Here is a 26,077-nt window from a genome sequence, read left to right as displayed (position 1 = left end):
ACGGGAAGGCATGCCTGGGGCAAACGAGGGAGGTCAGCTGGGGAGGACATGGCACAAAGCTCAGGGGCAGAGGGCCACACAGTCGAGGCCCTCCCAGGCATGACTATCATTAGCACCCAACAATATCAAAGCCAGGGGACGCCATGCAGCCTCCATTCTGTGGGCACAGTAACTGAGAAGGGAGGAGGCCTGGGTCACACATCATTTGCTGGGGCATGGGGTCTCGTTCTAAGAAGAACCCCCTTTATGGAGCCTGGGAAGGGACCCGGAGTCATACCAGCTCACAGTGTATACAGCGACTCCTGGCTCAGGGAACCCATAACTCACTTGCAGGAGAGGACACTTACCCACGTAGTTCTCGACGTCACTGACGTAGAAGGTGGGGGCTGGGACCGCCAGGCCCAGCCCCTCTTTCTTGGGGACAAGGATGGGCTCGGTGAAGCCATGCTCTTCCATGTAGCCCAGTGTGAGCTGGCTGCCCGACACGCGGGCTACCACATCTTCTGCACTGCAGGGAAGTACAAGTCGGAGGTCACGTCAAGCCCAGGTCCCAGCCTCCATGACAGGCCTGGATAGGGCCTCAGGGCTGGAAACATGGAGCCTGAGCTCTAGCCTGAGCTCTGCCCCCATGCCCCAGAAGGAACGCCTCACTCAGTGGTCACAGGGCAGCTACAGGGTAGACATGGCAGAGTCCCACACACACACTCATCACAAGACCCTCGAGGTCCAGGAGTCCAGGGCCGTGGCGAGTGGAGAATGGGGACACGCCACACCTGTCCCTCTTACTGTGACAGAGCGAGGCTCGAGAGGTGTGAGCAAGATCCCTCCTCAACCTCCCTGCTCTCCACTCGCCCCTCATTCAATAGTACTCTTCTTGAGTGCTCAGAGGTCAGACCGCTGCACAGGGGTTAGATCCTAAGGGCACAGCTGATGGAGATAAACCTCTTTTCACAGAGAACCTACCCCCTGGACAAGCTAAACACAGGACCCAGGGTGGCTGAGGTGCTGTGGTCAGCAGCTCTCCTGTCTCCTGTGTGCTGGATGCCACCCTGGGTGCCAGGGACCTGTGGGGCCCAGCTGCAAAGACCCCTGTAGGCTGATGCTGGAGAGGGGTTTTCATCAGGTAAGCATGAAATGCCATTAACCCACAGCTGAGAGCAGTGCTACAGCGGAGAGGACAGGAAGCAGGATCAGACTGGGCCTGTTGAAGCCTGGGGGAATGGGAGTGAGAGGGGCAGGGCTCCGAGTAGAGAGTACGTACTAGCAAAGGCCTTGGGGAGAGGAAAATGTGACAAGTGTGATGAATGAGAAGAACCAGGGTGGCTGGGGCAGGGAGGCAGAGGGAAGCACCCAAGTCAGTGGTAGGCCAGGCCACCTCATGCCAAGAGCACTGGGGAGCCACTGGACAGCTTGAGCAAGGCAGTGACAGTCAGAGGTTCATCTGGCTGCTCTGCAGACATACAGTGGACAGCAGCAGGACCAGGGTGGGGCAGGTGACCACAGAGGAGGAGGTTCAGCATGCAGTGCCTGCACCAGAAGGTGACAGTGAGAGGGAGGTGGCAGACTCAAGAATCAGATGATGTCTGGGCAAAGGTGAGCAGCCGAGGGACTGGTCATTGTGATCAAGGGACTGGGGCAGGAGTGGGGTTGGAGCAGACCTAGAACTGAGGAGGGACACACTTGTTGGGACTGGCCAGTGGATGCAGGTGCACATCCAGACAGGTCAGGAGCTCAGAAGGACCAGTGGCTGGAGAAAGAAGCTGAGGAACCGCTGGCCAAGGGACAATCTATGAGGCCAGAGAAACAGATAGTGGGGACCGAGCGGAGTTCCCAGAATCCCTGAGAAGAGCCGTGAGCAGGGGAGATCAGGCAGGGAGGACAGCCAGCATGGCATGGTGTCACGGCCTCTACGGAGGACATCTGACTCCAGGTGGGGGGCCCGCACCACTGCCATGTGTTAACAAGGGCCAGTTAAGTGAGGACTGAAGAGTGATTCTGGGGTTTGGGCGGAGTGTTAGGGATAATCCAGAAGGACTGAGCAGAGGGTGAGGAAGAAGGAGGAGTGTGCTGGGCAACTGCTGTGAGAAGCTCTGGGAGCACTGGGACAGCAGAGTCAGCCACGGAGGCCAAAAGGCAGTGGGAGGTAGAAGGCTGCCCTTGACAAGCTGGAATCCCAGGCTCTTTTCTAGTCACTAGTGAGAGTTCTGGATTCACACAATACCCAATGGATTGGGTCTGGAACTACAAAACCCATGGGGGCCCAGCAAGAGGCAAATATGAACCATTGTGTGGGGATACCTCAGAGCCCAGGGCAGACTGGCTGCCATGGGCATCTTGCCCCACACAAGGAGGTAAACCCCCAGGAGGAAGGGCCAGCAGCCTCATCTGCCCAGAGAAGTAGAGCCCAAGGACTGAGGATAATAGGATAATCGTAAAGGGGATTTTAAGACAAATACATTAAACCCATTCAAAGGGATAAAGAGAAGATAAAGCAAAGATCAGAGAAGGAGGGGAAAGAATAGGCAACAATGAAAAGGAATAGGAATTATAGAAAAGAAAAATATGATGATTGAAATGTTTACAACTCAGCAGATACATTAAATGGTAGCTGGCTAAACAACATTGAATTTGATTAAAAAAAAAAAAGATTTCAAAAAGTAAGATAGAATGGGGAAGAAGTGCTATTAAAACAGAAAACAGAACATGTTTCAGAACTTAGATAAAATATGACACCTCAAATTAAAAGTGCTTACTGAATCCTGAGAAGGATAAATAAAAGCAAATGCACATTAGAAGCTTCACAGTATACTTATGGTATATCAAAAATAAATTAAAAAAAAAATCTCAAAAGTTTCCAGACAGAAAAACAGATTATTCACCAAAAATGAAAATGAAACAAAACAAAAACTCCAGCAACTAGGCTGATAACAGTAGCAAGAAATGTCAAAAGAAACACAATATTATAATATCTCCGGAGTTAAAGGAAAATAACTTATAACCAGAATTTTAGATCCATTTTAGAAAATTAGAATCATGTAAAAATAAAGATGAAATAAAAATATTGTCAGACACAGAAAATATTTTTATAGAGCTTTTTTGGAAGAACTACTAAAGGATATAACTCAACAAGGAGGAAACCAAATCTTGAAGGAAGGAGTGGGATTCAAGAAATAATGGAAAACTGATCTCCAGATTCCACACAATCCCTCTCTTAATACCACCTGACTACTCTGCAGAAACCCACATGATGAACTTGAAATACTGAGGAAATACAAGGCACAAAGATGACCACAACATTTTTTATGAAGAACAAGTTGGAAGGTACTTTCCAATTTCAAGATTCACTACAAAGCTACAGTAATCAAGATTGTGTGGTACTGGCATAATACGAGACATATGGATCAGTGGAACAGAATTGAGTGTCCAGAAAAAACCTAAACATCTATGGTTAACTGCTTTTCATCAAGGGTACCGTGATAATTCAATGGCAAATGAATAATCATTGTAATAACTGGGAGAACTGGATATGCACATGCAAAAGCATGAAGTTGGACCCTTACCTCATACCATATACAAAAATTAACTCAAAATGAGTTAAAGTCCTAAATATAAGAGCTAAAACTACAAAACTTTTAGAAGAAAACATAGGCATAAGTCTTAATGACCTTAAATTTGGCAATAGTTTCTTTTTGTTTTTGTCTAAAAACACAAGCAGCAACAGAAAAAATAACTTGGACTTAAAAGCATCACTACGAGCAAAGCTTGTGGAGGTGATAGAATTCCAGTTGAACTATTCCAAATCCTGAAAGATGATGCTATGAAAGTGCTGCACTCAATAAGCCAGCAAATTTGGAAAACTCAGCAGTGGCCACAGGACTGGAAAAGGTCAGTTTTCATTCCAATCCCAAAGAAAGGCAATGCCAAAGAATGCTCAAACTATCGCACAATTGCGCTCATCTCACATGCTAGTAAAGTAATGCTCAAAATTCTCCAAGCCAGGCTTCAGCAATATGTGAACCATGAACTTCCTGATGTTCAAACTGGTTTTAGAAAAGGCAGAGGAACCAGAATTGCCAACATCTGCTGGATCATGGAAAAAGCAAGAGAGTTTCCAGAAAAACATCTATTTCTGCTTTATTGATTATGCCAAAGCCTTTGACTGTGTGGATCACAATAAACTGTGGAAAATTCTTCAAGAGATGGGAATACCAGACCACCTGATCTGCCTCTTGAGAAATGTGTATGCAGGTCAGGAAGCAACAGTTAGAACTGAACATGGAACAACAGACTGGTTCCGAATAGGAAAAGGAGTTCGTCAAGGATGTATATTGTCACCCTGTTTATTTAACTTATATGCAGAGGACATCATGAGAAACACTGGACTGGAAGAAACACAAGCTGGAATCAAGATTGCCAGGAGAAATATCAATAACCTCAGATATGCAGATGACACCACCCTTATGGCAGAAAGTGAAGAGGAACTAAAAAGCCTCTTGATGAAAGTGAAAGTGGAGAGTGAAAAAGTTGGCTTAAAGCTCAACATTCAGAAAACGAAGATCATGACATCCGGTCCCATCACTTCATGGGAAATAGATGGGGAAACAATGGAAACAGTGTCAGACTTTATTTTTCTGGGCTCCAAAATCACTGCAGATGGTGACTGCAGCCATGAAATTAAAAGACGCTTACTCCTTGGAAGGAAAGTTATGACCAACCTAGATAGCATATTCAAAAGCAGAGACATTACTTTGCCAACAAAGGTTCGTCTAGTCAAGGCTATGGTTTTTCCTGTGGTCATGTATGGATGTGAGAGTTGGACTGGGAAGAAGGCTGAGTGCCGAAGAATTGATGCTTTTGAACTGTGGTGTTGGAGAAGACTCTTGAGAGTCCTTTGGGCTGCAAGGAGATCCAACCAGTCCATTCTGAAGGAGATCAGCCCTGGGATTTCTTTGGAAGGAATGATGCTAAAGCTGAAACTCCAGTACTTTGGCCACCTCATGCAAAGAGCTGACTCATTGGAAAAGACTCTGATGCTGGGAAAGATTGGGGGCAAGAGGAGAAGGGGACGACAGAGGATGAGATGGCTGGATGGCATCACTGACTTGATGGACGTGAGTCTGAGTGAACTCCGGGAGTTGGTGATGGACAGGGAGGCCTGGTGTGCTGCGATTCATGGGGTCGCAAAGAGTCGGACACAACTGAGTGACTAATCTGATCTGATCTGAATGAAAATTTAAAACTTTTGTGCTTCAAAAGACAGCAAAAAAGTGAAAAGACAGCCCATGAAATTGGAGAAAGGATTTGTACATCATATATCCAATAAGGAGTTTGTATCTAAAATATACAAAGAATTCTTACAATTCAAAAAGACAAAAAACAACTTTCAATGGGCAAATGACAGATACCCAACAAGAACATGAAAAGGTTCATGTTCTCAACATCACTAGTCATCAGGGGAATTCAAATTAAAACCACAGTGAGAGACCACTTCACACCTGCAAGTATAGATAGATAGAACCACCATGAAAATGAAGGTCACTCAGTTGTGTCCAGCTCTTTGCAACCCCATGGATAATACAGTCCATGGAATTCTCTAGGGCAGAATACCATAATGGGGAGCCTTTCCCTTCTCCGGGGGATCGTCCCAACCCAGGGATTGAACCCAGGTCCCCCAAATTGCAGGCAGATTCTTTACCAGCTGAGCCACAAGGGAAGCAACTCAAAAAGTCAGATAATAGCAAATTCTAGTGAGGACACGGAGAATGTTTTAAAACCCTCAGACACTGCTGGTGGGAATGGAAAGTGGTGTGGGAATTTGCTGTATGACTCAGGGAACTCAAACCAGGGATCTATAACACCTAGAGGGGTGGGGTAGGGAGGAAGGTAGGAGGGAGGTTCAAGAGGGAGGGAACATATGCAGATCTATGGCTAATTCCTGTTGACGTTTGGCAGGAACCAACACAGTTCTGTAAAGCAATTATCCTTCAATTAAAAAAAATTAATTAATTAAAAAAAAAGAAACAGCCTGGCAATTCTTCAAACAATTATATATTAAGTTACCCCTAAAAAAATGAAAATATATGTCCAAACAAGGTATTTTACAAGAATATTTATGGTAGAATTCTTCACAGTAGTCAAAAATCAGAAATAACTCAAATTTCTATCAGCTGATGAATGAATAAACAAAATGCAGTCTATCCAAAGGGAATATTACTCAGCCATAAAAAAGCAATGAAGCACTGACACTTGCTACACTCTGGATGAACCTTGAGGATATTATGCTAAGTAAAATAAGCCAGTCACAAGGACGACATATTATATAATTTCTTTTAGATGAAATGTTCATAATAGGCAAATCTACAGTGATAGAAAGCATGATTAGTGGCAGGACTTCTAGGAGGAATGTGGATCATAAATTTATTTTTGAGGTGATGGAAACCCTTCAAAATTAACTGGTGTGGTGCACAGAGCTGTGAATACACTGAATTGTACCCTTCATATGGATGGATTATATGGTATATGAATTATATCTCAATAAAGATGGGAAAAAAGAAAATAAGAAAGAAGCCAGAGAGGAAAAATACCTTATCCATAGAGGAGCAAGGAAAGAAGTTGCACTGAATTTCTCACCAGAAACCTTGCACTCAAGTAGAGAATGGAATGAGTCATTTAAAATGTTAAAAGAAAAACCCCGCCAACTTAGGAATCTGTGTCCATCAAATTATCCTTCAAAAAAAAGGAGTAAAGACTTTGTCAGACAAACAGAAACTGTCTTCCAGCTGTGAAGGGCCAAGGGTGGTTCAGAGCCGCTGTCTATACAACCACATGTCCGCACAGTCAGGGTGCCCCCCCTCACCAGAAGTGATTTCCGTGACCCTGATCCTGCCCTCTGCCCTCACAAGGACAAGGGTGTACAGGGGGAGGGGCAGTCTAAGAAGAACCAGGGACACCCCACCAGGCCATGCGCACAGAGGAAAGCCCATGGCTATGATACCAGGACCCGCCACATCCACATCAGGCTGGATACCAGCCCCCACTCCTGGTCCATAAAGTGGGGACAGTGGCTCTCTCTCAGGAATGTGCCGTCGGAAGGGCCATACCAGGTGGGGGAGATAAGACTCTTCCCTCCAGGGCTGTGAAGGTCACAATCACCTATTTGGGGAGGTGCTGAGAAGGGAGAGATCAGCTCCCATACTGGGAGCACCTGGAGTTTCTGGGACTTTGCTGCTTCCCCTGGAGGGAAGCCCATGGCCCTGGAGCCCCAGTGCGGGGTGCGTATCCAGCCTCAGGCTGGAGAGGAACAGGCTGCTCACCTGGGAAAGGTCCGGCTCCTCAGCTCCTTGATGAAGAGCTGGCTGCCATTCTGCACGGGTTTCACTTCCGGCGTCTGCCCGGGGCCATGTTTATGCCAGGTTCGCTTCTTCTTCACTGTGGGGGAAACAGGAGGCAGGTCGTCACCTGCAACACCCTCCCCTCCTCATGCCTGCAGAGACCCAGCCAGGAGGGCAGCCACCATGAATGCTGCAAGACTCAGACCTCTCAGAGGCAAAGAAGTTGGGGTTCCCTGGCCCCCACCCACCCAGCCTCCCCAGCCTCTCAGGACCCCGAGTTGACACATGGTCAGGAACTCCCACCTCTCACATCCTGAGTCACAGCCCCCACCTCACCTCTTACCCCATACTTCCCAACCTGCTGGCTCAGATGATGGCACTCAAAGCTGGGGCTTCCTAGGGCCCCACCTCACTCAGCACTTAGTCTGCTGAGAACTCTTCAGAGGCGCCCCCTGAGAAGCTCCCACCCACGGTCATTTTTCAGGACCCTTCTCACCTGTCTTACCCTCAGACTTGCCCTCAAATAGCACAGACTGCTGTCCTTCCCCACTGGGATCTTTGCTGCCATGACAACCCACAACTCATAGGCAGAGCAGCCCAGCCCCATCTTCTATGCCCACTGCCCTCCCCACTCCCTGCCCACCACTGCCTGCCCATCCTCAGGGTATCGTATTGTCACACCTGCTCCCAGGGCACTGGACACACACTTCTTGGACTTTTACACGTGAGAATGCACACCTGTGCCTCCTGGGCTGTGACACATGCTCACGCACGTACACACATGCACATCCACACACAACCACACATGCCCTTACGGGACCAGGACAGGCACGTGCACACTAGGACACACACACACATAAGGACAAATATGCACACACACTAACACATGCTCCTACTGGACTTCGAGCTCCCAGAGGGAAGGAAGCTATTTCCTTGATACCTTCGGCCCCATTCAGGGCAGCCATGGATAACTCAGTGAGTGAAGATGGGCCAGGCATGGAGACCCATCCTGGGGGACTGCCTCGCAGGGTTTTAAACATGATTCTCAGGCAGAGATGTGACTGGAGGTGAGGGAGAGCTGGCGGGGCCCTTAGAGTGTCTGTCCTTCACAGACAGGGATCGGGTAGGGGCTGCAGTCCTCCTGCATTTCAGTGGTTGTGGGGATGAAGGGAGCTGACGACTGCTCCTGGGTGGGACCTGCCTAAAGCAGGAAGCGGAAGGCACTGGATGCGGGGTGGCTGAGCTGACCTCTGTTCCAAATTGCCACCTCTTCCCTGTCTCATCAAGTCATAGTTCCTTGAGACTGTCTCCTAAAATAGGTGATATATACATCATGCTTGGTCTCCCAGACCAAAGTGCAAGTGCATATTATGGAAATCAGGCCAGGTCCTACAAAGGAGGGGCTGGAGCTAGAACTTCCGGTGGCAGCACCAGACCCAGTGAAAGTGAAAGTCGCTCAGTCATGCCTGACTCTTTGCAACCCCATGGACTACATAGTCCATGGAATTCTCCAGGCAAGAATACCGGAGTGGGTAGCCTTTCCCTTCTCCAGGGGATCTTCCCAACCCAGGGATCAAACCCAGGTCTCCCGCATTGCAGGCAGATTCTTTACCAGCTGAGTCACAAGGGAAGCCCCACCAGACCCAGAGAGGAGTCCAAATCTTTCTTGCCCACCTATCCTGTAGCTGTGTGACTCTAGGCAAGTTAGTGGGTGTCTCTGTGTCTCATCTTTAATGCTGGTTCTGGCTTCCTGGGCTCCTCGTGAGTATGGAGGGCCCTGTGCCAGGAGACACATGGGGTGACTGAGTCTTGGAGGAGGCATACAGCCCAGAGACAGCACATATGCAGGCAGCAGTGGGCAGCAGAAGAAAGAAGCAGCATCTCCTCTGCCTTCCAGGAGCCGGGCCTGGGGCCCCTGCTGACCAGGGGCCAGTGGCAGTCTTGGGCCATCTGGGCTTCCTGGGCCCTTATTCAGGACTGGGCAGCTTCAAGCACCTCGTGTAGAGGCTGGAATATGCCTGATACTGTGGCTGGAGCAGGTATGCTGGGACAACAGCCAAAGATGAAGCTGTGAGGCAGGTCTGAGCTCACAGGGGCTACTCTTGAACCCCTCTGCAGCCCTGACTGGTGGGCTCCTTCCCTCCCCAGGGTCTAAGACCCTCCTGAGCTCTAAGGCTGAGCCTTCCCTGCCTATGGGTGGCCCAAGACACCCTCTGACAAGGTACCCAGGGGACAGCTGGAAGCTGGTGGGGACTCAGCAGACCCCTCTGGGTTACAGGGGCAATATGTATCCCTAAGACATTTGGTAACACAGCTCAGCCCACCCTCCTAAGCGTAGCTTGCCCCATCCCAAAGGTGTGACAGCAATGCTTGCCTCAGGGAGAAGGAAAAGATAAGAAATTAGTAAGTAACCTCTTAAAAGTCTTTTGGACTCTGTGGGAGAGGGAGAGGGTGGGATGATTTGGGAGAATGGCATTGAAACATGTGTAATATCATATATGAAACGAATTGCCAGTCCAACTTTGATGCATGATACTGGTTGTTTGGGGCTGGTGCACTGGGACGACCCAGAGGGATGGTACGAGGAGGAAGGAGGGAGGGGGGTTCAGGATGGGGAACACGTGTACACCCGTGGCGCATTCATGTTGATGTATGGAAAAACCAATATAATATTGTAAAGTAATTAACGTCCAATTAAAATAAATAAATTTATTTTTAAAAATTTTCCTTAAATTCTAAAGGAAATCAATCCTGAATATTCATTGGAAGGACTGATGCTAAAGCCGAAGCTCCCGTACTTTGGCCACCTGATGAGAAGAGCCAACTCATTAGAAAAGACCCTGATGCTGGGAAAGATTGAAGGCAGGAGGAGAAGGGGATGACAGATGATAGATGGTTGGATGGCATCACCGACTCGATGGACATGAGTTTGAGCAAGCTCCGGGGGACAGTGAAGGACAGGGAAACCTGGCGTGCTGCAGTCTATGGGGTCGCAAAGAGTTGGACTCGAATGAGTGACTGAACAACAAAACCTCTTACGCAGTCATGGAGCCAACAAGAGGAAACACTAGGATTCAGAATCACTTTAAGGGTCATGTCACTTGCCTCCCATGAGCCTTCATGGGAGCCTGTGGGCCTGAGAGTCACAAACCAAAGTCAGTCCAAGGGGCAGATGGCAACAGCATGGACAGGGAACCCTGCGAGCTCGCAAAGACAAGGCAAAGCACGAGGGGTGTGGCCTCAGGTCCAGCTGAAGCTCCGGGAGCCCCGCCTCCATCCATTCCCAGGGCTCCATCCCCCGCCCCACCCTGTCCTGGCCCTCTCCCTGCTGTCCTCACGTCACTGTGCCCACCACAAACCGCACCCAGGCCAGGACAGGGAAAGGAGGCAGGCGCGTGGGCTTGGGTGGTTCCCAGGGGGCACAGGGTCATCAAGGGGCCTTCCCGCAGGTGTGACTGGAGTTCATGCAGCAAAAACCAACCAGTGTGTCACAGACAGGCTCTGGTCAGGGCACACACATGTAAAATGATCGGTGATAGGCAGTGTGGGAATGCCCACTGGCGGAAGCTGCTAGAATCTGTGCTTTCATCCCTGATGGACACACAGCCCATCAGTGGAGTCTGAGTCACAGAATTTATAAAGCACATGTGCAAGCACACACACAATGCACACATGCACACACACAGTCAGGGAGGGTTGTCAGGTCCCCCCAGGCGGCAGTCCCACACTGCTGATCTAGGACAGTGCTATAGAGGCATCCTGGCCCCCCAGCCTCCCTGAGCACACCCCAGGGTAGTGCCTATCATCAGCTGGGTGGTGTCTCCCAGCTCCAGCCCTTATCGGCCCCCCATCCCACTCCCGGGGCCACGAGGTGCCGACCCGGGTGCACACCCTGTTCATCTACCCTAGCCTCCTGGAAGTTCATGAGGTATTAGAAATGTAGACTAAGCCACGGGGTGACAGGCATCCTCCTGTGTCTGCTGTGAAGCCATTACCAGAAGGATCGGGTACTTTAGGGCAGACATATTGCGAGCAGCAGTGCTGCCAGCCTCTAGGGCTGTGAGGGTAAGTTAGGAATTTGAGAACCTTCATGCCTGGGAAGTTCAGAAGCCACCAGGCCTTCTTGTCTTCTTCTCATGCATTTACCACATGCCCACAATGTGCTGGAAAGTAGGGCACAAAAGCCAAAATAAATACAGTTCCTATGGTCACTCAGTGATGATGGAGCACAGGCTAGGCAAAAAGAGAGGCCCAAGAAAGGTCGAGGTGAGGCAAGACGACTCTTCACCCAGCTTCCCAAGGGGCTAGGTTGGGCTTGCTTTGCTGGCCTCAGCCTACAGAATAGGACCGCTGGGGATGGGCTCCGGGTGGGCTCCCACCCCACCCTGTGCCAGTGGATCTACAGGACTCCATACCTCTATGCCCACTGGATCCACTGGGTTACCCCACCAGGGCTACAGGGCTCCAGCCCCGGCAGATCATGGTTCTTCTCCCATGTGGACCTGGCCTTGGAACTTGCCTCCCAGCCTTGATGTGGGGCCCTTTAGAGCCACCCTGGATGAGCCCATGCCTTGGAGAGCACCCACTAGGTGCCCCCCACACCCTGAAAGGGCCACATGGAAGGGGAGGGTGATAAAGTCATTGTGATGTACAAATAGTAGTGTGAGAATGGGAATTCTTTTGCATTTCAAAAATACAAAACTCCTTGGCCATATACTTCAATTAAGGAAAAAAAAAAAAAAAAACTATTAGTTGTCCTCTCTGTACTCTTACTTATTAATAATGTAGAACTGACAAGAAATAAAATGCTTTGCATTGCTGAAAAAAAGATAGAGAAAGGGGATCACCTAAGATTCCAAGCAAGGAGTTCTGGAGATAGGAAGGAGAACAGGTTCCCAATAATGCACATTCCTAGAGCGCTACATAGATAAGAAGCGGCCAGCTGGGCAGAGCTGCGATGGATGGCTCCTTGGACATCTCCCACGCTATGTCCCCATCTCGCATTGCCTGGTCACTGCGAATGCTAGAGTTTGCAACCCCTGTCCTGGCCTTTGGAGGCTGGTGGGCTCTCTGCAAAGGTCATGAGGGGCCCTAGATGCATCTGCAGGCAGGAGATGATCAGGAGGAGCCACAACCAGCCCACTAAGGCCATGAGGAGCAATAAATGAGACAGAAGGAGGTCCCTAGGCACCAGAGACCCCTGGCTGCAACCACACAGGGCAGTTGACTCCAGCAAGGTAGGGTCCAGTTGGGGCTGGGATCAAGGTCAAGCAGAGACCTCACCCCCATAGTCAGATCCAAGGGGCAGCAGAATGGTGCTATACTTACAGGTGGACTTCCCGTGGGTTTTCTCACAGTTTGGGCAGTGGTATATGTCAATGTCTGGGGCCTCCTCCTCTTCCACTCCAACACAGCTGAAATGGAGGAGAAATAGATTATCACCAGCAGTCAGCAACTCCTTAAGTGCTTCCCCTGCAAAGCTCGGCAACACCCTGGGAGAAAGAGAAGGTGGTATGAGGGCAGTTGGGGCAGAGTATGTGTGACGACAGTAACTCACAGGTATGGGATGGGGGACTCAAAATGGAGAGGGAGGGTCAAGGAAGGCCTCACTATGTGTGACTGGGAGAGGCAGAGGGGACTGGCCAGACTTTAGGCTTGCCTCTAAGAAAGCCATCACTACCTGTCACCACAGAGTCCAGAGAGGCTGAGGCAGGAGGCGGGAGATGGGGTGTCTCACAGCCCAGGCACTCCCATCATTTCACCACAGACAGTCTGCAGCCATGGGCAGGGCCCCTGCAGACCCCAGGGAGCTGTACCATGGTGCTAGGACAGCTAGATATCAGAAGGGTGAAACTGAACAATTACTTCACACCACACACAAAATTAACTCAAAATGGATTAACAATCTAAATATGAGAGCTAAAACTATAACACTCTTAGAAGAAAACACAAGGGTGAATCTTCATGACCTTGGATTTGGGCACAAATAGGACATCAAAAGTACAAGCAACAATGAGAAGGAAATGGCAGTCCACTCCAGGATTCTCACCTGGGAAATATCACGGACAGAGAAACCTGGCAGGCTATCTCCATGGAGTCACAAGAGAATTGGACATCCAAGCCAGGCTTCAGCAATATGTGAACCGTGAACTTCCTGATGTTCAAGCTGCTTTTAGAAAAGGAAGAGGAACCAGAGATCAAATTGCCAACATCTGCTGGATCATGGAAAAAGCAAGAGAGTTCCAGAAAAACATCTATTTCTGCTTTATTGACTATGCCAAAGCCTTTGACTGTGTGGATCACAATCAACTGTGGAAAATTCTGAAAGAGATGGGAATACCAGACCACCTGATCTGCCTCTTGAGAAATTTGTATGCAGGTCAGGAAGCAACAGTTAGAACTGGACATGGAACAACAGACTGGTTCCGAATAGGAAAAGTACACCAAGGCTGTATATTGTCACCCTGTTTATTTAACTTATATGCAGAGGACATCATGAGAAACGCTGGGCTGGAAGAAACACAAGCTGGAATCAAGATTGCGGGGAGAAATATCAATAACCTCAGATATGCAGATGACACCACCCTTATGGCAGAAAGTGAAAAGGAACTCAAAAGCCTCTTGATGAAAGTGAAAGTGGAGAGTGAAAAAGTTGGCTTAAAGCTCAACATTCAGAAAACGAAGATCATGACATCCGGTCCCATCACTTCATGGGAAATAGATGGAGAAACAATGGAAACAGTGTCAGACTTTATTTTCTTGGGCTCCAAAATCACTGCAGATGGTGACTGCAGCCATGAAATTAAAAGACGCTTACCCCTTGGAAGGAAAGTTGTGACCAACCTAGATAGCATATTCAAAAGCAGAGACATTACTTTGCCAACAAAGGTTCGTCTAGTCAAGGCTATGGTTTTTCCTGTGGTCATGTATGGATGTGAGAGTTGGACTGTGAAGAAGGCTGAGTGCCGAAGAATTGATGCTTTTGAACTGTGGTGTTGGAGAAGACTCTTGAGAGTCCCTTGGACTGCAAGGAGATCCAACCAGTCCATTCTGAAGGAGATCAGCCCTGGGATTTCTTTGGAAGGAATGATGCCAAAGCTGAAACTCCAGTACTTTGGCCACCTCATGCGAAGAACTGACTCTGGAAAAGACTCTGATGCTGGGAGAGATTGGGGGCAAGAGGAGAAGGGGACGACAAAGGATGAGATGGCTGGATGGCATCACTGACTCGATGGTCCTGAGTCTGAGTGAACTCCGGGAGTTGGTGATGGACAGGGAGGCCTGGCGTGCTGCGATTCATGGGGTCTCAAAGAGTCGGACATGACTGAGTGACTGATCTGATCTGATCTGATCTAGCGACTAAAGAAGACCATGCTAAAAATATTTCCAAGAGTAAAAGATATTTTCTTACCTCCTCTGTTGCTTTAAAAATAGCATTAAAAAAAGGTAAAATTAATATGCCCAAACATTGTGAATAAAAGACTAAAAGTTTAAAAAAAAGTACAAGCAACAAAAGGAAAAAGAGATAAATTGGACAATATTAAAATTTAGAACTTTTCTGCATTAAAGGACATCAAGAAAGTGAAAAGGCTTTTCACTGTACAGAATGGGAGAAAATATCTGCAAATCATATTCCTAATAAGGGTCTATCACTGAAATGAATAAAGAACTTCACAACTCAACAACAAAAATGACACATCAATTTTAAAATGGTCAAAGGTCCCAAATAGAAATTTCTCCAAAGAAATACAAATGGCCAACAAGCTCATGAAGAGATGCTCAACATCGTTAGTCATCTGGATGCCATGAAATGCAAATCAAAACCAAGAGATACAACTGCACATTCACTAGGATGGCTGTAGTTGAAAAAAAGAAAATGGGAAAAGAGCAAAGACTGGTGAGGATGCAAAGAAATTAGAACGCTCTCGTATCACAGGGCTTTCCTAGTGGCTCAGACGGTAAGGAAACTGCCTGCAATGCAGAAGACCCGGGTTCAATCTCCAGGTCAGGAAGATCCGTTGGAGAAGGGAACAGCAACCCACTCTAGTATTCTCACCTGGAGAATTCCATGGACAGAAGAGAATGACGGGCTACAGTCCACGGGGTCACAAAGAGTCAGACACAACTGTGTGACTTTCACAGTGGTTTACATCTCACAGGTAGGAATGTAAAATGATACAATTTCTATGTAAAAACAGTATGGCAGTTCCTCAAAAAGTTAAACATAAAAGTATCAGATGATCCAGCAATTCCACTCAAAGGTATAGACCCAAAGGAACTAAGAACAGTTTCTCAAACAAATCCTTGTACACAAATACTCACAGCAGCGGTAGTCGCAATAAACAAAAGATGGAAGCAACCCAAATGTCCATTAACTGATGAATGGATAAACAAATTGCAATGCTGCCATACAACGAAGTACTATTCAGCCTTAAAAAGGAACGAAGTGCTGATACACACTACAGCAAAGACGAACCTGAAAAGCATTGTGCTGAGAAAGGAAACCAGATAGAGGAAGCCACATACTGCGATTCCATTCAGATGGTCACACCCAGCAGAGGTAAATGTAGAAAGACAGAGACCTACTGGTAGCGCCACTGCACTTCCAATTCCCAGTTTCCTCCAATGGACTCTGTTAACAGCAGCTCCTCCCAACTCCCCCTTTTCCTCTATAAAAGAATGGTCCTCTCCTTTGTTCCCTGGACTTGCCTGTGCTCACCAGAGACCATGTCTCAAACCGTAATTCTTTGTTGTGCCTGAATAAACCCATTTTGCTGGTAAAATAGCTGGCTGTGTCATTAGTTTAGATGAACAGTGCATACTGCAAGTCCACACCGGGCAGTGGTTCTAGGCTACTTCTCACTGGCAGCTCCTGGAGCTCACAGACGCTGAGGATGGCAACCTGCCCTGAAGGGCTTTCCTCTGTCCCAGCAGAAGTCATGCATACCCACAGCCCACTGGGAACCCCTGCCTGCCCCAGGACCCAAGGACAAACGAGAAGGGCTGTCATGGTTCTGCTGCAAGGCCTCTATGTGCCAGCACTGACCCTGCAGGCAGGCAGAAGGTCTCAGGTCAGATGACACAGGGCCCATTCAACAGGTCGGGAGTAAGGTATACCGTGGAAAGCCCAAGGGGCTTCTCCAACGTAGGCTCTAAGGGCACAGGGGGGACCACTCCCACCCAAAGGCCTCATAAGGGTTGAGTTTCAAGTCAATCAAAGGGAAGGAAACCAAAGCACCTTAAAATACAAACCCCCCAGTTGGCATTTCTCAGGCCTAGTTCCTCAGACTGGCTCCCCCAAATACCACCTACTGGTCCCACACATCCCTGAAGCCTCATCATGCTCTGGAAGGCCCACAGCAGGGGCCTCTGTGACAGATGGGGAAACTGAGACCCAGAGGTCACAGCCATGTGCACTGTGCATGCGGATACTCCCACCGCAGCCCTGGGAGCTCGCTCTTTAGAACACCACCATCTGGGGGGCACAGGGCTCACATGGTCCAGGATGGGTCTGGCTGTTTGCTGTGTTGTGCAGGAAGGTCCTGGGACTGAAAGGGAAAATGAGAGACAAGGAAGGTGGGCCCCGTTCTGCTGGGCACACCTGAGGGCTGCCCCTCACCCAGGAGAGCCACCCAGGGCTTGGGGCTCCCAGGGAGGTGACCCCAGGCAAGCCTGCCCTCTCCTAATGGGAAATACCAGCAGCAACCCCCCTCAGAGCGATGCATCACCGCCCTGTATGTGTCCATGACCCTAACAAGGCCACCTGTGGAAATGAAGTCCCCAGATTCAGCTCATTGGATGTACCGTGTGCAGGGGGGAACCACCCCAATCCTGTCTTAAAGATCCAGCGACCCACTGCCCAGTTCAAGATCCTGTGTGCAGAGCACTAGACCACACCTGCTCACTGCCATTCTGTCAGGGTTGCTTACTGAAAGCAGCTCGTTTATTTTATTATCCCAAAGTTAAGCCTTTCTGAGTGCTCCAAAGAAATTATTTGAGATATTATAAAAAATCAGAACAAGAGAAACATCAGAAGCATTTTTATTGCCCCAAAGCCAGAAGCAAAGACACTGCGACTCTGAGGGAGACTGTCACTCCAACATGCATCTGGATCAATCACCTAGGTGATCGTTTAGTGTGCGTGATCAACGCCATCCATGGTGAGAAGAGAAATGCAGATGTATTCACATTAAGTGGCTGCTAGTGTGATGAGTCATCATTTAAAGACAAAAAAAGAAGCACACATTTCACATTAATACACACCAATCCCCTGCCTTGCTGTACTTAAGTACAGTGGGCAAGTATCAATAGTTAAAGAGCATCCAGCATGGACGTTAAGTCACTTTGGTTTTGTCTGACTCTTCGTGACCCTATGGACTGTAGCCTGCCAGGCTCCTCTGTCCATGAAATTCTCCAGGCAAGAATACTGGAGTGGGTTGCCATTTCCTCCTCCAGGGAAGCTTCCCAACCCACGGATCGAACCTGAATCTCCTGCAGCTCTGGGCACTGCAGGTGGATTCTTTACTGCTGAGCCACCAAGGAGCATCAGTTTGAAGAAAATTCCAATTATGCACGTGTCTGCACATGCATGCCCTCTACAGGCACCCTGTTAAGGGCCACCTGAACCCAAGCAGCCAGACTGTACTGAATACGGAAGATACTCTCCCCACTGGAGACCCCTGCTGGCTCACAACAAGAGCTGGACACCCAAGGACTTCTCTGGATGGACACTGGGGGCTCAGCAGGCCCAGCCTTCTAGTCCTCCTGCATCCACGGCAAGGTGCCCAAGGTCCTCACCTGTCCCTGCCCCTTGTGGGACTGCAGCAAAGGCTCTCTGCGGACACAGTGAGCCAAAGAGGCGGGTGAGAAGGGTCCTCGCAGCAACCAGCCCCAGACTCAGGGGCTTCTCAATGGAAGGTGGGTATTGCCCTCCTGGGAAGTAGGCACTGGAGCTTGCCACACACTCCAGGCCCAAGCAAGGGTTCAAAGTTACCTGCCAATGGTCCAAGAGAAAAAGGAGGATGAGGGGCATCAGCTACAAGCTGGGTCCTGGACATGGCCAGGCCCAGCTGCATCCATGTCCCCAGGATCATCACAACCACTCAAGGCAGTCCCAAGTGCAGCCTGGGAGGGTCAGCTCTTTGGGCAGAGCTGGCCAGGGGAGCACACTGGGGAGAGCATGAGGGTAAGGTAGGGGAGGGGAGCGAGAGAGAGGGGAAGTGGAGGCAGGTAGCTCAGGGCAGAAGAGGGAAAAGACCAGAAGCTGGGAAAGGTGCTGTGGGACCAAGGCAGGGGAACCGTACATAGACCTCAGAGGCTAGATGGGGACAAACGTCATCCAGGATATCCGTTCAAAAACAGAACGACAATTTCAACAGCTCTGACACCTTGGCAAAGACACAGGCAGCCAGATAATTGTAGCATTTGTCCTTTTTAATGGAGAAGGCAATGGCAACCCACTCTAGTACTCTTGCCTGGAAAATCCCATGGAAGGAGGAGTCTGGTAGTCTGCAGTCCATGGGGTTGCAAAGAGTTGGACACGACTACGTGACTTCACTTTCACTTTTCACTTTCGTGCATTGGAGAAGGAAATGGCAACCCACTCCAGTGTTCTTGCCTGGAGAATCCCAGGGATGGAGGAGTCTGGTGGGCTGCTGTCTATGAGGTCGCACAGAGTCGGACATGACTGAAGCGACTTAGCAGCAGCAGCAACAGTCCTTTTGAACTCTGATGAGAATGCTGCTGCTGCTGCTAAGTCGCTTCAGTCGTGTCCAACTCTGTGCAACCCCACAGACGGCAGCCCATCAGGCTTCCCTGTCCCTGGGATTCTCCAGGCAAGAGTACTGGAGTGGGGTGCCATTGCCTTCTCCATCTGATGAGAATAGTGGTTCCCCAAGCACCCCACAGGCCATATTTCTTAAAGGACAGGAAGTTGTGAGGGCCAAATCCAGCCTGCCCAGCCCCAGTGCCCAGGGTGGAAAGCTGTGGTCCACCCAGGTGGTAGGCAGCAGGCAGAAGCACAGACTGCCAGGACCACCTAAGACATCAACATGGACCCTGTTGACCCCACGTTCCCTACATTGGAGAGAATCCAGGTCATCAGGACCCAGGACCCCAGGTCCCTAGGAGAAGGCTGAAATGAATGAGTGATGTTTCTACTGCATTTTCAGGGGCTCATGACCTGATGAGGCTGGGAACTGGTTTGATCTGAGCTCCCAGGGACCCCAGCATGTCAGAAAGTCTACCCCAAACAAATGTTAAGTTCATTTGGTCCCCAGAGCCCAGTAAGTAGAAAGACAACAGAATTTTCAAAGACAGAAGTGAGCGGGAGATAAGACACCAAAGATAACCAAGAAAAAGAGAACTGAGGAGTTTGATGCTGCAGATTTCAGACACTTGCAAAGGTGGCAAAATCAGGTCAGAAATGCCAAAGCAGCCATCCACCCTCCAGGAAGTCCTGCTTGCAAGGAAGCCTGGGTTCCCTGTTCTTTGTACAAAATCCAAACCTACCCCTTGGAGATGCTCCGGTTGTGAGACCAAGGGCCAAGGGGGATCAAGAGAGGAATAGCTCTTCTATGGCCATCCCACAGGAATCCCAGCTCTGCCAGCCAGTAGGGTGACTTTCAGTAGCACGTTCTAGAATCCTACCCCCAAGCATGCAGGGTACAACCTCATGGTAACAGCCCTGCCAGAGGAGCTCCCCAGAGCACAGGCTCCTGGCACGGCCTGGACACCCCACCACTCTCCTCTGCTCAGTCTTTGAGAATCAAGGTTGGAATTTTCTCATGAATCCAAAATTAGACTGCATTGTGGTTTTTTCCTATTGTGTTGTCAAGGATGTTGATTTACCGTAAATCACAACTTCTGTAACACTGTTTTGATTTTTTTAAGTTAGAGGAGGAGCCTCAAAAAAAGGAGGTGGCCCCTTTTAATTCCAGAGGGAAGGTGGAGCCCCCGCACTGTGAAGCACCGAGGAGGTCAGAGGTGGCACAGCTGATTTGTCAATAATGGTCACGGCACGTGGGGCCACTTGGACTCATCCTGCCCGTGGAGAAACTAACATGGGAAGAAGCCTCCCCAGATACAGTCGTGTTGCCCAGGTTTAAAAAAGGTTTCCATCCTTTGGGCCAGTAATTCCACAATCTCAAACCTAGTATAAGGCAGAAAGTAGAAATGCACACAAGATTCACATGCAAGATGGTCCACCCCATGATTATTCACAATAGTGAAAAATTAAGAACAGTAAACTTTTCCAGCCAGGAGGTCAGAGACCCAGGTCATGCTTTGCTTACACAGCAGGATATCACACAGTCACCAAAACTCAGGTTTTACACATTTTTGAGTTTACGTGTTTACAATGTGCAGACACTAAACTATAGCCCTGGCACACAGTGACACAAGAGGGCTCCACCCTGGTGCCAGGCAATGGCATGCTTGTTTTCTCTTTACACTTTTCTGTACTTCCCTAAATCACTGAAATGAGTGTGTATTTCTTTCCATAACAAGTAGCAAAAGTCTTGCTTTATTCAGAAGATCAGAACGATGTCCCTTCCTAGCTCATCTCCTCTACATTTCTCAGGTCCTGGTATCCCACTGAGAAGGGTTCCTGAGCTGTCCACCCTGCCACAAGGCTAGGACACTCATCTCAGGGCCCCTGGGTTTCCCCTGGGAGCCTCGCAGAGGGATGAGTCCACGCTGCAGACAACAGGGAGAGGCAGGGTGGGTGGATACTGTATGGAAGCCTGGGCGGGCCAGGGAGCCCCAGAAGGCCTGGGGGTGCCCAGCAATTCCCCTCATGATGACTTCATCCCATGTCAAGCCAGCCCCACTTGAGGGCCATCCCCTTCTTCCTGCATTCTCCCACATTTCTGCCTGCAGTCTCCAGAAGGCGCCCAGAAATGGGTCACTGGCACATTTCCACATGACAAAGCCATAGGGATCACAACGCAGTTACAACTTTGCTTCAAGATGGTCACCAGCCACATATCATCAAACTTAAGGTGGTCCTTTAGACCCTAATCACGTGAGCAACCACTCACTGAGTGCCCAGCCACTAGTCCAGGAGCCACACAACCTCCACACGACAGGGGAGAAATCACAGTGGGAGAAGGGATTTGACCCCTTCAGAGCCATACAGGGGCTCAAGACAGTGTGCCTGGTGCTCCCAAGATGCTCCCAGGCAGCAGCTGTCCACAGGTTTTGTGGTTTCACCCTAAGACCCTCAGGTATGGTGTGCGAGGGGAAAACGAAGGCCCAGAGAGGCCCACATTCACCTGGACCACATAGAAGTGGGGCAAGAGCAGGTGAGGTCAGCCAGGTCTGTCTGCACCCCACACCTCATATGCACCTCAGGAGCCCTCACAGCTCCCAGTCAGCCAGCCTGCTGTGCAGAAGCGGGTAGCAAACACTCTGCCACAGAAGGAGCTGGGAGTGCAATAAGGATTGGACCCCTGGTGCAGCTGAGCCCTCAAAGGACAAGTTCATAAAGAGGAACAGGAAACAGGAAACCACCAGACCTGGCCCAGCTGGATGAGCCTGCCAGTGGGTTGCCTGGGTGCCTGGGATGACAGAGTGCCAGCCATGGCCTGGGGGGGCAGCGGAAGACACTGAGCCACAGAGGAGGGTCTCACTCCCAACTCTGGAGGGTAGTCAGCCTGAGGACTCAGTATATCAGGACCCCCAAGGGTCACACATGCAGATGACACCACTCTAATGGCAAAAAGCGAAGAGGAACTAAAGAGCCTCTTGATGTGGGTGAAAGAGGAGAGTGAAAAAGCTGGCTTAAAACTCAGAAATCAAAAAACTAAGATCATGGCATCTGGTCCCATCACTTCAGGGCAAATAGAGGGGAAAAAGTGGAAGCAATGACAGATATTTTTCTTCTTGGGCTCCAAAATCACTGTGGATGGTGACTGCAGCCATAAAATTAAAAAATGCTCGCTTGCTCCTTGGAAGGAAAGCTCTGACAAACCTAGACAGCATATTGAACAGCAGAAACATCACTTTGCTGACAATGGTCCGTAGAGTCAAAGCTATGGTTTTTCCAGTGGTCATGTACGGATGTGAGAGTTGGACCATAAAGAAGCCTGCACACCAAAGAACTGATGCTTTCAAACTGTGGTGTTGGAGAAGACTCTTGAGAGTCCCTTGGACTGCAAGGAGATCAAACCAGTCAATCCTAAAGGAAATCAACCCTGAATATTCATTGGAAGGACTGATGCTGAAGCTCCAATATCTCGGCCACCTGATGTGAAGAGTCGACTCACTGGAAAAGACCCTGACTGGGAAAGATTGAAGGCAAAAGGAGAAGAGGGTGGCAGAGGATGAGATGGTTAGCATCACTGATTCAATGGACGTGAACTTGGGCAAACTCCAGGAGATAGTCAGGGAGGCCTGGCATGCTGCAGTCCATAGGGGTGCAAAGTGCTGGATATCACTTAGAGACTGAACAACACCAACAAGGGTCACACAGACCATGTGGCTTCCATCCGGACCTTGTGGGGACCCAGTTACAGAACAGTGACAGAGCTTTGGTGCGGGCAGGTCTGTCTGCTGAGCCCAGATGTAGACTCGTAGAAAAAACCCAGGCAGGCATTGTCAGAAGCCACTACATTTGGGGGTGGCTATTACACAGTCACAGATAACTAGGGCTGTGGGGAGGGATGAATACTCAGAAGAAATGAAAAGAGGTTCCAGAACATGAAGGACAATTGTTCTCCTAGCCCCTGCTGAGGAGGCAGGTAAGCTTAGAAAGGACTGTATGTACAATGCCCAGCGCCATACCTGGCACAATGCAAGGGCCTGCAAAGACAGTTTACTGCTTGCTGTAGTCATCACCACCTTCACAGTCATAATCACCATCATCATCACTACAACCATCACCATCACGATCAACACCATCACTACTATCACCCACCATCACTATCACCATCACCATCTTGGTCACTACAGTCATCACCATCATGATCAACACCATCACCATTATCATCACCACCATCACCATCACCATCTTGGTCACTACAGCCATCACCATCATGATCAACACCATCACCACTATCACCCACCATCACCATCACCATCACCATCTTGGTCACTACAGTCATCACCATCATGATCAACACCATCACCATTATCATCACCACCATCACCATCACCATCTTGGTCACTACAGTCATCACCATCATGGTCACTACAGTCATCACCATCATGATCAACACCATCACCATTATCATCACCACCATCACCATCACCATCTTGGTCACTACAGTCATCACCATCTTGGTCACTACAGTCATCACCATCATGGTCACTACAGTCATCACCATCATGATCAACACCATCACCATCATCATCACTGTCATCAATTTCTCCCGATGAGCTGATGGATCATGACACAAGCTCTCCCTTCTGTCAGCAAGTGGCTGAGAAAGAGCAAAACTCCAGCGCAAAACAAAGAATCTGCATGGAAAGAATGTCAACATCTATTCCTATTCCCAGATGTGTCATGTCCACTCCTCCAGGACTCAGAGGTGAATGGACTGCAGCCCAGCCCTGCCTGTCTCCAAGGAGAGAATAAGGGGCCAGTGGCCTCTGCTCAGCTGAGACCCACCCCATCATGCCCACAGCTTTTCCTTCCTGGCTGTAATGTCTTTGTTAGTACTTTTCCACACTTCCCTCAGCAGGATGGGGCACCCAGGGGAATATAAGCTTCCAAGGGGATGGAAGATATGGGGGAATGGAAGCCATGGGGGACAAAGCCATGATGGGGGGATAAAAGCCATAGGCAGACATGCTGGACAGGAGTCTCCCTCATTCTCCAGGCCAACCCAAGAGCACCACCCACAGCAATCTGGAAGAAGCACCACTGTAGGGGAAGAAACCCCTCTCTCCCAGTTCAAAGGTTTAAGCAAGGTGGGTCATGACCTTGTAAGTTGATGTCGCTCAGTCTAATGGGTGGAGGTGGAGGTCAAGGTCCTCCATGTTCACATACCTCTTCGGCCAGCCACCGTGAGGCAAGTGACTCGTGTCCCTAGTCTCCTTCATCTGGTATAGGCACAAAGGCAGTGCGAGGGGCAGTGAGAGGGCTCACAGGACAGAGAGGAGCAAGCATAGGGGCCTGGGAAGCGTCCCAAGTGAGGCAGAGTGAAGCCTTGGGGAGTCTACACACAGGTTCCACTCTGGGACAGACAGGACCCTCCCTGGTGAAGGTAAGAGACACAGGCAGAGGCGGACAGGCGACAGTGTGCTGTCCACTCCATGTCACCATCACCTGAGAGGGCTCTCCCAACCCACTTCCCATTTTGAAATTGTAAACCCTACAGAAAAATTGCAATGGATACCTGTCTTCCCTTCACTCAGGTTCTCCAATGGTTAACAATTCCCCTCATTTGCTTTATATCTCTGTAGTTTCCTTCTTTTTTTTTTTCTGAAACATTTGAAAATCTGTTACAGACGTGAGGACTGGCCCCCTAATTCATCACCCTGCAGTCTCCTAAGAACTGAGCTGTCTCCACCATAACCACAACATCAAAGTTAACACCATAAGACATATCCTAAAGCACGTGTCTACATATCCATATTTTCCCAGTTGTCTCAACAACATTCCTCACAGCTGTTTGTATTTGACCCCAGATCACACATGGCACCAGCTGCCCAGCCTCTGGCTCCTGAAATGGGGGCGCTGCTGTGTGTGCTTAGGTGCTCAGTTGTGTCCAACTTTGAGACCCCATGGACTGTAGCCCATTAGGCTCCTCTGTCCATGGGGATTCTCCAGGCAAGAATACTATAGTGGGTTGCCATGCCCTCCTCCAGGGGATCTTTCCAAGCCAGGGATCAAACCCAGGTCTCCCGCATTGCAGGTGGATTCTGGATAACCAGCTGAGTTACTAGGGAAGTCCTAGTTGGGGTAGGGGTGCTATTTTTCTCTGGTGCTGTGGCCTTTTGCAGGCTCCAGGCTGGTGGTCTCCTATGTACTCTGCGTTCTGGATTGCCTGGTGTTTCTGCATGACCACACCTGAGCTGCGTTTCTGACACAAATGCCCCATGGGGAGTGTTGGCATAGATCACAGACTTGAGTCAAGCTGTGCCCCCAAGGGTCAAGCTGTGCCCCCATGGACATGCAGACTGGAGTCTCTTGGGTGGGACAGGCCCACTATCAGGTCAAAAAGAAGGGACTCTGTTGTGGGGGGGGGGGAGGTCACTCTGTTGCCCCTGCAATGTCTGACCTACAGCCTCAGTGTCCAGGGCTGACCCAGTTATTGCCCTGGGATTTCCACTTAACAACATGTTCTGGCAAATATATTGTCTTGGCAATATGTCTAGACAACTTTTGGGAAGGCTTTGAAGATCTGGACCCCAAGCCCCACCTAACTTACTGGATCAGGCCCATTTCTAAAGACAAGCTGGGGCCTAGGAGCTGCGAGAACAGGGCCTATTTTAGGAAGCCAGGTGGGGCCAAGCCTATGCTCTTTTCAGCTCTCACCTGGGGTTTCTGTGAGCCATCGGAGCTATAACTTCCTTCATTGGGGCTATAACCCCTTGCAGAAAAGCAGGCCACATGCACAGCATGAGTCCCAGGCTCACTCCTGGTCAGCATCCTTGGCCCTCGGCCATGGTCTCCGCCCAGGTGCCAGCTTTACCTAGGAATTCACTGTTCAACCTCATTTCTTGACTATATTTGCTAAAGGAAAACCCCCAGAGCGACTGACTGGAGGAAACCACAGATGGAGCAGACCCCCTCCACGTGA

General features: G+C 49.5%; 1 protein-coding gene across 2 annotated transcripts in view; it reads right to left on the bottom strand.

Moving 5' to 3' along the window:
* Window positions 1–26,077, bottom strand: part of PHF2 (PHD finger protein 2) — a 92,582-nt gene that overhangs the window by 27,558 nt on the left and 38,947 nt on the right. For both annotated transcript variants that reach the window (XM_027550338.1, XM_027550339.1), the window contains exons 2-4: window positions 12,660–12,745; window positions 7,314–7,428; window positions 348–508 (exon numbers count right to left, since the gene is read on the bottom strand). In XM_027550338.1, the coding sequence (XP_027406139.1) occupies window positions 348–508; window positions 7,314–7,428; window positions 12,660–12,745 (362 nt within the window). The remainder of the gene's footprint in view (window positions 1–347; window positions 509–7,313; window positions 7,429–12,659; window positions 12,746–26,077) is intronic.

Source organism: Bos indicus x Bos taurus, chromosome 8 (genome assembly GCF_003369695.1).
Source record: "Bos indicus x Bos taurus breed Angus x Brahman F1 hybrid chromosome 8, Bos_hybrid_MaternalHap_v2.0, whole genome shotgun sequence".
NCBI classification, from domain to species: Eukaryota; Metazoa; Chordata; class Mammalia; order Artiodactyla; family Bovidae; genus Bos; species Bos indicus x Bos taurus.
The sequence above is the reverse complement of the archived record's forward strand: the minus strand, read 5'-3'. Positions and strand labels throughout refer to the sequence as shown.